General features: G+C 52.5%; 2 protein-coding genes across 2 annotated transcripts in view; one reads left to right on the forward strand and one right to left on the reverse strand.

The window, feature by feature from the left end:
• Positions 1–443: 443 nt before the first annotated feature.
• LOC144593242 (uncharacterized) lies at positions 444–6,684 on the reverse strand. Its single transcript, XM_078398748.1, has 4 exons — positions 6,463–6,684; positions 5,631–5,741; positions 2,334–2,420; positions 444–704 (listed from the first exon to the last, which is right to left on the reverse strand). The coding sequence occupies exons 1-4, from the start codon at positions 6,640–6,642 to the stop codon at positions 657–659; spliced, it is 426 nt and encodes a 141-aa protein (XP_078254874.1). The 5' UTR covers positions 6,643–6,684; the 3' UTR covers positions 444–656.
• Positions 6,685–11,456: 4,772 nt separating this feature from the next.
• elp6 (elongator acetyltransferase complex subunit 6) overlaps positions 11,457–12,545 on the forward strand; it is a 34,009-nt gene continuing 32,920 nt past the window's right edge. The window contains exon 1 of the mRNA XM_078398749.1: positions 11,457–11,637. Coding sequence (XP_078254875.1) covers positions 11,584–11,637 — 54 coding nt within the window. The 5' untranslated portion in view covers positions 11,457–11,583. The remainder of the gene's footprint in view (positions 11,638–12,545) is intronic.

The following is a 12,545-nucleotide window of genomic DNA, read 5'->3' on the forward strand; positions in this document are numbered from 1 at the left end:
TGTATCTGTAAAGACTAAATATCCTTCTTAAAAATATATGTAGAAACATAGAAAAACAGGTGCAGGAGTAGGCCATTCGGCCCTTCGAGCCAGCACCGCCATTCAATATGATCACGGTTGATCATCCAAAATCAGTACCCTGTTTCTGCTTTCTCCCCATATCCCTTGATTCCGTTAGCCCTAAGAACTAAATCTAACTCTCTCTTGAATAACATCCAGTGAATTGGCCTCCACTGCCTTCGGTGACATTTTCATACTTTTAGAGTCATAGAGTGACACAGTGTGGAAACAGGCCCTTCGGCCCAACTCGCCCACTCCGGCCAACAATGTCCCAGCTACACTAGTCCCACCTGCCTGTGTTTTCTATTGATGTTTCCTCAAAAATCATTCATCTACTCAATCTAAGCAAAAACAAAAAAAACTGTCGTTAGTGAAGCCACAAATATTGTTGAATTGAAATATATATAGTTTTTATTTGAAGGTAACAAGACATTAAAAATGGCAGGAATTTTCAAACATGGAAATATTTGACTCTGAGTCGCCTCCACTCCCATCTTTTCCCGAGGAACATTAACTTCCAACTCAGTATCACCAAAGAATTTAGGTTATGTCTGTAGAATTATTGGCTGGAGGTTCCCAACTGGGATGTGGCGATGTTAAGGTAGGCCCTGCTGCCTGGCCAATACCGGCAACTCCCACTGTACCTGCAACGTGAAATACATCAGAAAAGGTATTTGAATGGCACGAAGCAAAAACAGACCAAAGTAATTATAAATTGCAATAAACCCAGCTTTAGACTTTAGGGTCGGCTTGCCAACTTCCTCTCTCCCAAATACGGGACAAGGTGACGTCACTGCCCCACGCCCTCACCCAGCCAGCGGCCACGTGCTCCTGCTCCACCAATGGCGGCTGCCCGGGCCGGGAGGTGGGTTGCTACGCAACCTCCGCTAGGCAGCGACTCGGCCTACACTGTCCGGGCCTACAGTGCCCGGGCCTACAGTGCCCGGGCCTACAGTGCCCGGGCCTACAGTGCCCGGGCCTACAGCGCCCGGGCCTACAGTGCCGTCTGGGCCTACAGTGCCGTCTGGGCCTACAGTGCCGTCTGGGCCTACAGTGCCCGGGCCTACAGTGTCCGGGCCTAGAGTGTCCGGGCCTACAGTGCCCGGGCCGATAGCATCGGGACCTACAGTGCCCGGGCCTACAGTGTCCGAGCCTACAGTGCCCGGGCCTACAGTGTCCGGGCCTACAGTGTCATCTGGGCCTCCAGTGTCTGGGCCTACAGTGTCCGGGCCTACAGCTTCCCCCCCGGGCCTAATACGGGACAAGAGCGGTCCCGTACTGGACAAACCACTTTAGCCACTTGGGCTAGTTTAGGGATATAGCGCAGGAACAGGCCCAAGCGTCTGGCCGACCAGCGATCCCCGCACTCCAGCACTATCCTACTGCACACTGGGGACCATTTACAATTTTACCGAAGCCAATTATCCTACAATCCCACAAGTCCTTGGAGTGTGGGAGGAAACCGTAGCACCCGGAGAAAACCTACGCGGTCACGGAGAGAACGTACAAACTCTGTACAGACAGCACCCGTAGAGAGGGTGTCAAAGGTTACAGGGAGAAGGCAGGCGAATGGGGTTGAGAGGGAGAGATAGATCAGCCATGATTAAATGGAGGAGCAGACTTGATGGGCCGAATGGCCTAATTCTGCTCCTACGATGAATCGACTTCATAATAACTTCATTGTAGGTAAAGCACATCCCGATTTTCTGAAGCTGTTAAAGGTGCCATAGAGTCTAGAGTCATAGAGTGATACAGCGTGGAAACAGGCCCTTCGGCCCAACTTGCCCACACCGGCCAACAATGTCGCAGCTATACTAGTCCCACCTGCCTGCGCTTGGTCCATATCCCTCCAAACCTGTCCTATCCATGTACCTGTCCAACTGTTTCTTAAACGATGGAGTGAGGAGGAAGAAGTCAATGTTCATACCACTGGGGTGCAAGCTACCCAAGCGAAATATGAGGTGCTGTTCCTCCAATTTGCGCTGGGCCTCACTCTGACAATGGAGGAGGCCCAGGACAGAAAGGTCAGATTGGGAATGGGAGGGGGGAGTTGAAGTGCTGAGCCATCGGGAGATCAGGTAGGTGAGCGGAGGTGTTTCTTAAACGTTGGGATAGTCCCAGCCTCAACTACCTCCTCTGGCAGCTCGTTCCATACACCCACCTCCCTTTGTGTGAAAACGTTACCCCTCAGGTTCCCATTAAATCTTTTCCCCTTCACCTTGAACCAATGAAATGCAAGTTTTACTTTCTTGCACGTTCTCCGTGAGTCTCACCGGAAATTGGTGGCATCGAACTGAGAGGATAATGAGTCGTGTGGGAGATCGAGTCTGTACTGCTTTTGTGACACACTTCATCCTCACCTGGTGTGGAGAAAACAAGAGCATAAAATTACTTTAATAGAATGCTCTAACTGAGGTTATTAGAGTCACAGAGTGATACAGTGTGGAAACAGGCCCTTCATAGAGTCACAGAGTGATACAGTGTGGAAACAGGCCCTTCGGCCCAACTCGCCCACACCGGCCAACAATGTCCCAGCTACACTAGTCCCACCTGCCTGCGCTTGGTCCATATCCCTCCAAACCTGTCCTATCCATGTACCTGTCCAACTGTTTCTTAAACGATGGGATAGTCCCAGCCTCAACTACCTCCTCTGGCAGCTTGTTCCATACACCCACCACCCTCTGTGTGAAAAAGTTACCCAACAGATTCGTATAAAATCTTTTCCCCTTCACCTTGAACCTATGTCCTCTGGTCCTCGATTCCCCTACTCAAGGCAAGAGACTCTGTGCATCTACCCGATCTATTCCTCTCATCATTTTGTACATCTTCATAAGATCACCCCTCATCCTCCTGTGCTGCAAGGAATAGAGACCCAACCTGCTCAACCTCTCCCTGTAGCTCACACCCTCTAGTCCTGGCAACATCCTCGTAAATCCTTTCTGAACCCTTTCAAGCTTGACAATATCTTTCCTATAACACGGTGCCCAGAACTGAACACAATACTCTAAATGCGGTCTCAAGTCAAGTCAAGTCAAGTTTATTTGTCACATACATATACAAGATGTGCAGTGAAATGAAAGTGGCAACGCCTGCGGATTGTGCCAAACTGCAAACAGAATAGAATTTCAGAATAGAATAGAACACAAAAACACAGTAAATTAGTCCCTGGTGATATGAGAGTTAACAGTCCTGATGGCCTGTGGGAAGAAACTCTGTCTCATCCTCTCCGTTTTCACAGCGTGACAGCGGAGGCGTTTGCCTGACCGTGGCAGCTTCAACAGTCCGTTGCTGGGGTGGCAGGGGTCCCCCATAATGTTGCTGGCTCTGGATCTGCACCTCCTGATGTATAGGTCCTGCAGGGGGGCGAGCTAAATCTCCTCAACTGTCTGAGGTGGTAAAGGCGCTGCCTTGCCTTACTCACCAGTGCGGCAATGTGTGTTGTCCATGTCAGATCCTCTGTGATGTGGACTCCCAGGTATTTAAAGCTGCTCACCCTATCCACAGTAGACCCATTTATCTCCAGTGGCGTGTACGTCCTCGGATGTTGAGCCCTTCTAAAGTCTACTATCAGCTCCTTAGTTGTAGTGACATTCAAGAGGAGGCTATTGTCCTGACACCAGAGTGCCAGATCAGCCACCTCCTCCCGGTAGGCATTCTCATCGTTGTTGGAGATCCGGCCCACCACCACAGTGTCGTCAGCAAACTTGATGATGGAGTTTGAGCTGAACCTGGCCACACAGTCATGTGTGTACAGGGAGTACAGTAGGGGGCTAAGGACGCAACCCTGGGGGGATCCTGTGTTCAGGGTGAGGGGCCTAGATGTGTGTTCCCCCATCCTGACCACTTGGGGCCTGGCGGTGAGAAAGCCCAGGACCCAGGCACACAGAGGGGTGCTAAGCCCCAGTTCCAGCAGCTTCTCAGCAAGTCTGGTGGGGACTATTCTATTGAAAGCTAAACTAAAGTCAATGAACTGCATCCTCACATAGCCCACCAACATCTTATACGTTATTGTTAAAGAGAAGATAGACACAAAATGCTGGAGTAACTCAGCGGGTCAGGCAGCATCTGTGGAGAGAAGGAATGGGTGACGTTTCGGGTTGAGACCCTTCTTGAATCCTTCCCTTTATCATCGTTACTTTTTTGCAGATCTTCCATTCATTTGTTCTACAACTACATCATCATCTCCATCTCTCGTTTCCCTTTCCCGTGACTTTTAGTCTGAAGAAGGGTCTCGACCCGAAACGTCGCCCATTCCTTCTCTCTGGAGATGCTGCCCTGACCCTCTGAGTTACTCCAGCATTTTGTTGTCTTTCTTTGGTTTAAACCAGCATCTGCAGTTCCTTTCCTACACTTAATGTTGAGGAGATTTGACAGGGAAGTTGACAAGGGCTAAGTACAGACACAATGGAGAGGTTGGGCAAACTGGGAATGTTCTCTCTGGAATGCCCAAGGCTGGGGGGCTGCCTCAGCCGGTCAGGCATTTAGTGTACGGTTGCCAACTTCCTCACTCCCAAATACAGGACAAGGTGACGTCACCGCCCCGCGCCCCACATGACCTCACCTTACCAACATTCTCTCATTCTCTCTATCTCTCTCATTCACCATCTCTCTGGATCTCATCTCATTCTCTTACCATCTCCATCTCTCTCTCTCTCTCTCTCTCTCTCTCTGGCCACTGGACCCCGGTCACTCCCTCTTCTCCCCTCTCCCATTAGGCAAGAGGTATAGAAGTGTGAAAATCTACACGCTGTAAATGGATGGATTGTAATGATGGATTGTCTATCCACTGACTGGAAAGCACACAACAAAAGTTGTGTTCACCATACCTTGGTGCACGTGACAATAAACCATGGTGGGATATTTTCTCTCTGTCTCTCTCCATCTCTCTCTCTCTCTCCATCTCTCTCTCTGTCTCTCTCCATCTCTCTCTCCATCTCTCTCCCCGTCTCTCTCCGTCTGCCTCTCCTTCTCTCTCTCTCTGTCTCTCTCTCTCCGTCTCCCTCTCTCTCTCTCTGTCTCTCTCCGTCTCCCTCTCTCTGTCTCTCTGTTCTGTCTCTCTGTTTCTGTCTCTCTCCGTCTCTCTCTGTGTCTCTTTCTGTCTCTGTTTCTGTCTCTCTCTGTGTCTCCGTCTCTCTCTCTGTCTCTGTCTCTCTCTGTCTCTCTGTTTCTGTCTCTGTTTCTGTCTCTCTCTGTGTCTCTCTCCGTCTCCGTCTCTCTCTCTCTCTCTCTCTCTGTCTCTCTCCGTCTCCCTCTCTCTCTCTGTCTCTCTCCGTCTCCCTTTCTCTGTCTCTCTGTTTCTGTCTCTCTCCGTCTCTCTCTCTGTGTCTCTTTCTGTCTCTGTTTCTGTCTCTCTCTGTGTCTCTGTGCCTCTCTCTGTCTCTGTCTCTCTCTGTCTCTCCGTCTCTCTCTCTCTCTCTGTCTCTCTCTCTCTCTCTCTGTCTCTCTCTCTCTCTCTCTCTGTTCCCCTCTGTCTCTCTCTCTCTTTTAATGGGTGACTATTTGGGAATGTAAGCAATGGAGTTGAATTTAATTTACAACTTGGCAGGAGAAAGTTTGCGGTGTCTACTTACGCCATACTCATTGGAAGGACAATCGGATGCATCTATGACCACCCCAACTTGATCGCAGATGGCCTCCATCATGATGAATCTAACTTCATACAGAGTTCGTTGATTCTTACTCTGGAGAGGAAATGAAACAGCAAAGAAATTATCAGTAAGAGTTTGTGCAAACAGACACAACATTCTGTGGATGCTTTCAAGAGAGAGTGAGATAGAGCTCTTAAAGATAGTGGAGTCAGGGGAGATATGGGGAGAAGGCAGGAACAGGGTACTGATTGTGGATGATCAGCCATGATCACGGCGGCACGGTGGCGCAGCGGGAGAGTTGCCGCCTTACAGCGAATGCAGCGCCGGAGACTCAGGTTCGATCCCGACTACGGGCGCCGTCTGTATGGAGTTTGTACGTTCTCCCCGTGACCTGCGTGGGTTTTCTCCGAGATCTTCGGTTTCCTCCCACACTCCAAAGACGTGCAGGTTTGTAGGTTAATTGGCTGGGCAAATATAAAAAATCCCCCTAGTGTGTGTGTAGGATAGTGTTAATGTGCGGGGATCGCTGGGCGGCGCGGACCCGGTGGGCCGAAGGGCCTGTTTCTGCGCTGTATCTCTAAATCTAAATCTAAATCTAAAAAAAAATCACAGTGAATGGCGGTGCTGGCTCGAAGGGCCGTATGGCCTCCTCCTGCACCTATTGTCTATTGTCTACTGCACCCAACCCTGTCCAATGCTAGGTTTTAGCACTCTAACCATTGTACAAGTGATGTGTCTCCCGGCGTTTATGCTTGCTTGCATCGTCCACCCTTGCTCGATCAGCTGCCCGTTTCCCTGAGGCCCCACACATTACCTGGGTTTTCACAGCGTTCACCTGCAGCAGCTTGAATGTGCTGGGTGGAGCGGTCTGGTTGTTGTAGTGGACCACGGCCGCCAAAGCCACATCCCTCCCGGTGTAGCGAGAAGCAGAGGCCACGACAGCCAAAGACAGGCACCCCACCAGCAAAGCAACCCTCTCCACAGCCTTCATCATTCCACCGTGTGTCCACACCACACAGGACTATGTACTCTGACGCAAGGCAGAATGCCACACTCACAAACACACGCAGTGGCATTGAAGACCGTTAATGATTAATATTACAGTTTGCTGAACATTTTGTCAGATTTCAAAACTTGTTTTTCTGAACTTAAGTTAAATCCTGACGATTTGTCCATGTTTTTTCAGTTCAGTTTATTATCACGTGTACCGAGCGAGGTACAGCGAAAAGCTTTCTTATTGCGTGCTGTCCAGTCGGCCAAAAGACTAAATCATGAGAGGAATAGATCGGGTAGATGCACAGAGTCTTTTACCCAGAGTAGGGGAATCGAGGACCAGAGGACATAGGTTCAAGGTGAAGGGGAAAGATTTAATAGGAATCCGAGGGGTAACTTTGTCACACACAGGGTGGTGGGTGTATGGAACAAGCTGCCAGAGGAGGTAGTTGAGGCTGGGACTATCCCATCGTTTAAGAAACAGTTGGACAGGTACATGGATAGGACAGGTTTGGAGGGATATGGACCAAGCGCAGACAGGTGGGACTAGGGTAGCTCTGCTGCTGCCAATCTCCTATCCCCCCACATCTGGACCAAACTCAGATCCTGGGGGGACAGGGCTTTCTCCATCGCTGCTCCCACCCTATGGAACTCACTACCCCAAACCGTCAGAGACTCCTCCTCACTCACCACATTCAAAACATCACTGAAGTCTCACCTGTTCAGCACTGCCTTCAACCACTGAAGGTCACCTCACCTTCTGTCTCCTTTCTCTGTTCGTTTACTTATTTATCTATTTATTCACTTCCCTATGCTCTCTAAATCCCTGTAAAGCGTCTTTGAGTGTTTGAAAAGCGCTATATAAATGTAATGCATTATTATTATTATTATTGTTGGCCGGTGTGGGCGAGTTTGGCCGAAGGGCCTGTTTCCAAACGGTTTTACTCTATGACTCTATGACTATACGTGATTACAATCAAGCTGTCCACAGCGTACAGATACAGCATAAAAGGAATTACGTTTAGTGCAAGATCAAGTCCAGCAAAGTCCGATCAAGGATAGTCCGAGGGTCACCACAGAGGTAGATAGTAGTTCAGCACTGCTCTCTGGTTGTGGTGGGATGGTTCAGATTTTTTAGATTTTAGAGATACAGCGCGGAAACAGGCCCTTCGGCCCACCGAGTCCGCGCCGCCCAGCGATCCCCGCACACTAACATTATCCTACACCCACTGGGGATAATTTTTACATTTTACCCAGTCAATTAACCTACAATCCTGCACGTCTTTGGAGTGTGGGAGGAAACCGAAGATCTCGGAGAAAACCCACACAGGTCACGGGGAGAACGTACAAACTCCGTACAGACAGCACCCGTAGTCGGGATGGAACCTGAGTCTCCGGCGCTGCATTCGCTGTAAGGCGGCAACTCTACCGCTGCGCTACCGTGCCGCCCCGTTCAGTTGCCTGATGACAGCTGGGAAGAAACTGCCCCTGAATCTGGACGTGTGCGTTTTCACACTGCGACTGGGTTTTTTCCCATTGAGGAATGATTCTCAAGTTAAAGTCTGTACTAATGATATGACCGCACGGTGGCACGGTGGCGCAGCGGTAGAGTTGCTGCCTTACAGCGAATGCAGCGCCGGAGACTCAGGTTCGATCCTGACTACGGGCGCCGTCTGTACGGAGTTTGTACGTTCTCCCCGTGACCTGCGTGGGTTTTCTCCAAGATCTCCAAAGTGTTTACTCAAAGATCTTCGGTTTCCTCCCACACTCCAAAGACGTGCAGGTTTGTAGGTTAATTGGCTGGGCAAATGTTAAATTGTCCTAGTGGGTGTAGGATAGTGTTAGTGTGCGGGGATCGCTGGGCGGCACGGACTCGGTGGGCCGAAGGGCCTGTTTCCGCGCTGTATCTCTAAATCTAAATCTAAAATAATTTAATTTAATTTACAGTTCAGTTTATTGTCACGTGTACCGAGGTACAGTGAAAAGCTTTTTGTTGCGTGATAACCAGTCAGTGGAAAGACAATACATGGTTACAATCGAGCCGTCCACAGTGTATAAGAAATGTTTTGGACACACTGTAAACGGATCGATTGTAATGTGTGATTGTAGATCAGCTTCTGTGGCTGGCTCGCAAATAGTCACCTGGGTTGGGAGGGGGAGGGGGAGGGGGGAGAGAGAGAGGGAGGCGGTGAGGGGAGGGGTGAGGGGAGGGGGTGAGAGGAGGGGGTGAGGGGAGGGGGTGAGGGGAGGGGGTGAGAGGAGGGGGTGAGGGGAGGTAGTGAGAGGAGGGGGTGAGGGGAGGGGGGTGAGGGGAGGGGGTGAGAGGAGGGGGTGAGGGGGAGGGGGGTGAGAGGAGGGGGTGAGAGGAGGGGGGTGAGGGAGAGGTCGTGAGAGGAGGGGAGGGGGTGAGGGGAGGGGGGTGAGAGGAGGGGGTGAGGGGAGGTCGTGAGAGGAGGGGAGGGGGTGAGGGGAGAAGGAAAGGGGAGGGTAGGGGGAGAGAGGGGAAGGTAGGGGAGAGGGAGGGGGGGAGGGTGAGAGGAGGGGGTGAGAGGGGAAGGGGGGCACGTGTTGCGGTGTATTGGATACAGTGCGCGGGTCACGTGGGGGTGGGGATACATTGTGAAGGTCAGGGGGCGCGTGTTGCTGAGATTGGATAGTGTGGGGGGGGGGAGAGAGAGAGAGAGAGAGGAGAGAGGAGAGAGGGAGAGGGAGAGAAAGGGAGAGGGAAAGGTTGAGTGACAGGGAGAGAGAGAGGGGAGGAGAGGAAGGGAGAGGAGAGAGAGAGAGGGGGAGAGAGAGAGGGAGAGAGAAGAGAGAGAGGAGGGGGAGGTGAGAGAGAGCGGGAGGTAGAGAGGAGAGAGAGAGAGGAGGAGGGAAGAGAGAGAGAGGGGGAGAGAGGAGAGAGGTTGAGGGACAGAGAGGGGGAGGGAGAGAGAAGAAAGGGAGAGGAGAGAGGGGGTGCGGGGGAGAGAGAGTGAGAGAGAGAGAGAGGGAGAGAGAGGTAGAGAGAGAAGAGAGAGAGGGAGGGAGGGAGGGAGAGAGGGAGGGGGGAGAGAGGGAGGGGGGAGGAGAGGGAGGGGGGGAAGGTTGAGTGAGAGAAATAAAGAGAGGAGAGAGGGAAAGATACTCAAGAGGAGGGAGAGAGTAGGGAGAGCGAGGGGGGAGAGTAGGGAGAGAGTAGGGGAGAGAGTAGGGAGAGAGTAGGGAGAGAGTAGGAGAGAGTAGGGAGAGAGAGGTAGGGGAGGGAGGTAGAGGAAGAGAGAGGGGAGAGAGGGTAGAGGAGAGAGAGGGGAGAGAGTAGGGAGAGCGAGGGGAGAGAGTAGGAGAGGAGAGGGGAGAGAGGTAGAGGAGAGCGAGGGGAGAGAGAGTAGGGAGAGCGAGGGGAGAGAGGTAGAGGAGAGAGAGATAGGGGAGGGAGGGAGGGAGGGAGGGAGGGAGAGAGGGAGAGAGAGAGAGAGAGAGAGAGAGAGAGAGAGAGTGAGAGAGAGAGAGAGAGAGAGAGAGAGAGAGAGAGAGAGAGAGAAAGAAGGAAGGAAAGAAGGAAAGAAGGAAAGAAGGAAAGAAGGAAAGAAGGAAGGAAAGAGGAAGAAGGAAAGAAGGAAAGAAGGAAAGAAAGAAAGAAAGAAAGAAAGTAAGGGGGAGAGGCAACCACAACAGCCTGACGCGGGAGAAGACGGCAGGGAAGGGAAAAGACTGTGGCCTTCCATCACAGTGAGGAGGTGACTAGAGGAGACTCACTGGGATGGATGGTTCTTTGTTTTTGTGTGTTGGTTGGGGTTGTGTAATTTGCTTATTTGACTGCTTTTATTGTTGGACTGTCGGTGACTAAATTTCGTCGACAAATAAAGATATCTTGAATCTTGAAAGGTTGAGTGACAGAGAGATAGGGAGAGAGAGGTGGAGGGAGGGGGGGAGAGAGAGGTGGAGGGAGGGGGGAGAGAGGGAGGGGGGGAGAGAGAGGTGGAGGGAGGGGGGGAGAGAGAGGTGGAGGGAGGGGGGGAGAGAGAGGTGGAGGGAGGGGGGAGAGAGGGAGGGGGGAGAGAGAGGTGGAGGGAGGGGGGGAGAGAGAGGTGGAGGGAGGGGGGAGAGAGAGGTGGAGGGAGGGGGGGAGAGAGAGGTGGAGGGAGGGGGAGAGAGGGAGGGGGGAGAGAGAGGTGGAGGGAGGGGGGAGAGAGGGAGGGGGGGAGAGAGAGGTGGAGGGAGGGGGGGAGAGAGGGGTGGGGGGAGAGAGAGGTGGAGGGAGGGGGGGAGAGAGGGGTGGGGGGAGAGAGAGGTGGAGGGAGGGGGAGAGAGAGGTGGAGGGAGGGGGGGAGAGAGAGGTGGAGGGAGGGGGGAGAGAGGGGGGAGTGAGAGGGTGGGGGAGTGGGGGGGAGGGGAGGGAAGCACGTGTTGCGGTGTATTGGATACAGTGCGCGGGTCACGTGGGGCGGGGATACATTGATTGGATACATTGTGGAGGTCAGGGGGCGCCGTGTTGCTGAGATTGGATACAGTGTGGGGGGGAAGAGATGAGCAGTAGAGAGAGAGGGAGGGAGAGAGAGGGAGAGAGAGAGAGAGAGAGGGAGAGAGAGAGAGGGGGGGGAGGGAAGGGAGAGGTGAGAGGTTGAGGGACAGAGAGAGATAGAGGGAGAGAGAGTGAGAGAAGGAAGAGAGAGAGAGGGGAGGGAAAGGTTGAGTGACAGGGAGAGGGGGGCACGTGTTGCGGGGTTGGTGTATTGGATACAGTGCGCGGGTCACGTGGGGCGGGGATACATTGATTGGATACATTGTGGGTGGGGGGGAGGAGAGAGAGAGGGAGGGAGGGAGAGAGGGAGAGAGGGAGAGAGGGAGAGAAGGAGAGAAGGAGGAGAGGAAAGGAGAGAGAAAGAGAGGGGAGAGAGAGATACAGAGAGAAGAGAAGAGAAGGAAGAGAGGGACAGGGGAGACCCGGGTCGGGGTGGACATGTTCCCGCAGCTGAGCGACATCCTCGCCTCCAGTGCGGCGGCGGGCCGGCAGGTAAACCTCCTCCAGCGTCCCCGCCCTAAGGTGGGGAGACGGAGACTCTCACACCCACCCCAGCACCCCCTCACCCACCCACCCCAGCACCCCCTCACCCACCCCAGCACCCTGACGGTCACACACACTGCACTCATCCCGGCACCCCCCCCCCCCTTCATAGAGTGATACAGTGTGGAAACAGGCCCTTCATAGAGTCACAGAGTGATACAGTGTGGAAACAGGCCCTTCATAGAGTCACAGAGTGATACAGTGTGGAAACAGGCCCTTCATAGAGTCACAGAGTGATACAGTGTGGAAACAGGCCCTTCATAGAGTCACAGAGTGATACAGTGTGGAAACAGGCCCTTCGGCCCAACTCGCCCACACCGGCCAACATGTCCCATCTACCCTAGTCCCACCTGTCTGCGCTTGGTCCATATCCCTCCAAACCTGTCCTATCCATGTACCTGTCGAAGTGTCTTTTAAATGTTGTCATAGTACTTTCCCCGACTACCTCCTCTGACAGCTCGTTCCATAGAGGTTTAGATTTATTATTATCACGTGTACTCAGGTACCAGCTTTGTTCTGCATGCTGTTCAAACAGATCAGGTAATACAATAGACAATAGGTGCAGGAGGAGGCCATTCGGCCCTTCGAGCTAGCACCGCCATTCAATGAGATCATGGCTGATCATTCTCAATCAGTACCCCGTTCCTGCCTTCTCCCCATACCCCCTGACTCCGCTATCATTAAGAGCTCTATCCAGCTCTCTCTCGAATGCATTCAGAGACTTGGCCTCCACTGCCTTCTGAGGTAGAGAATTCCACAGATTTACAACTCTCTGACTGAAAAAGTTTTTCCTCATCTCCGTTCTAAATGGCCTACCCCTTATTCTTAAACTGTGGCCCCTGGTTCTGGACTCCCCC

This window comes from Rhinoraja longicauda, chromosome 4 (assembly GCF_053455715.1).
Source record: "Rhinoraja longicauda isolate Sanriku21f chromosome 4, sRhiLon1.1, whole genome shotgun sequence".
Lineage (NCBI taxonomy): Eukaryota > Metazoa > Chordata > Chondrichthyes > Rajiformes > Arhynchobatidae > Rhinoraja > Rhinoraja longicauda.

Excerpts from the sequence above, each read along its gene's own strand:
- LOC144593242 (XM_078398748.1), bottom strand. The coding sequence starts at position 6,642 with ATGATGAAGGCTGTGGAGAGGGTTGCTTTGCTGGTGGGGTGCCTGTCT. Across the intron at positions 2,421-5,630 it reads GTCCTTCCAATGAGTATGGC|GTGAGGATGAAGTGTGTCAC; the intron begins GTAAGTAGACAC and ends TCTCCACACCAG. Across the intron at positions 705-2,333 it reads TTCGATGCCACCAATTTCCG|GTACAGTGGGAGTTGCCGGT; the intron begins GTGAGACTCACG and ends TTCACGTTGCAG.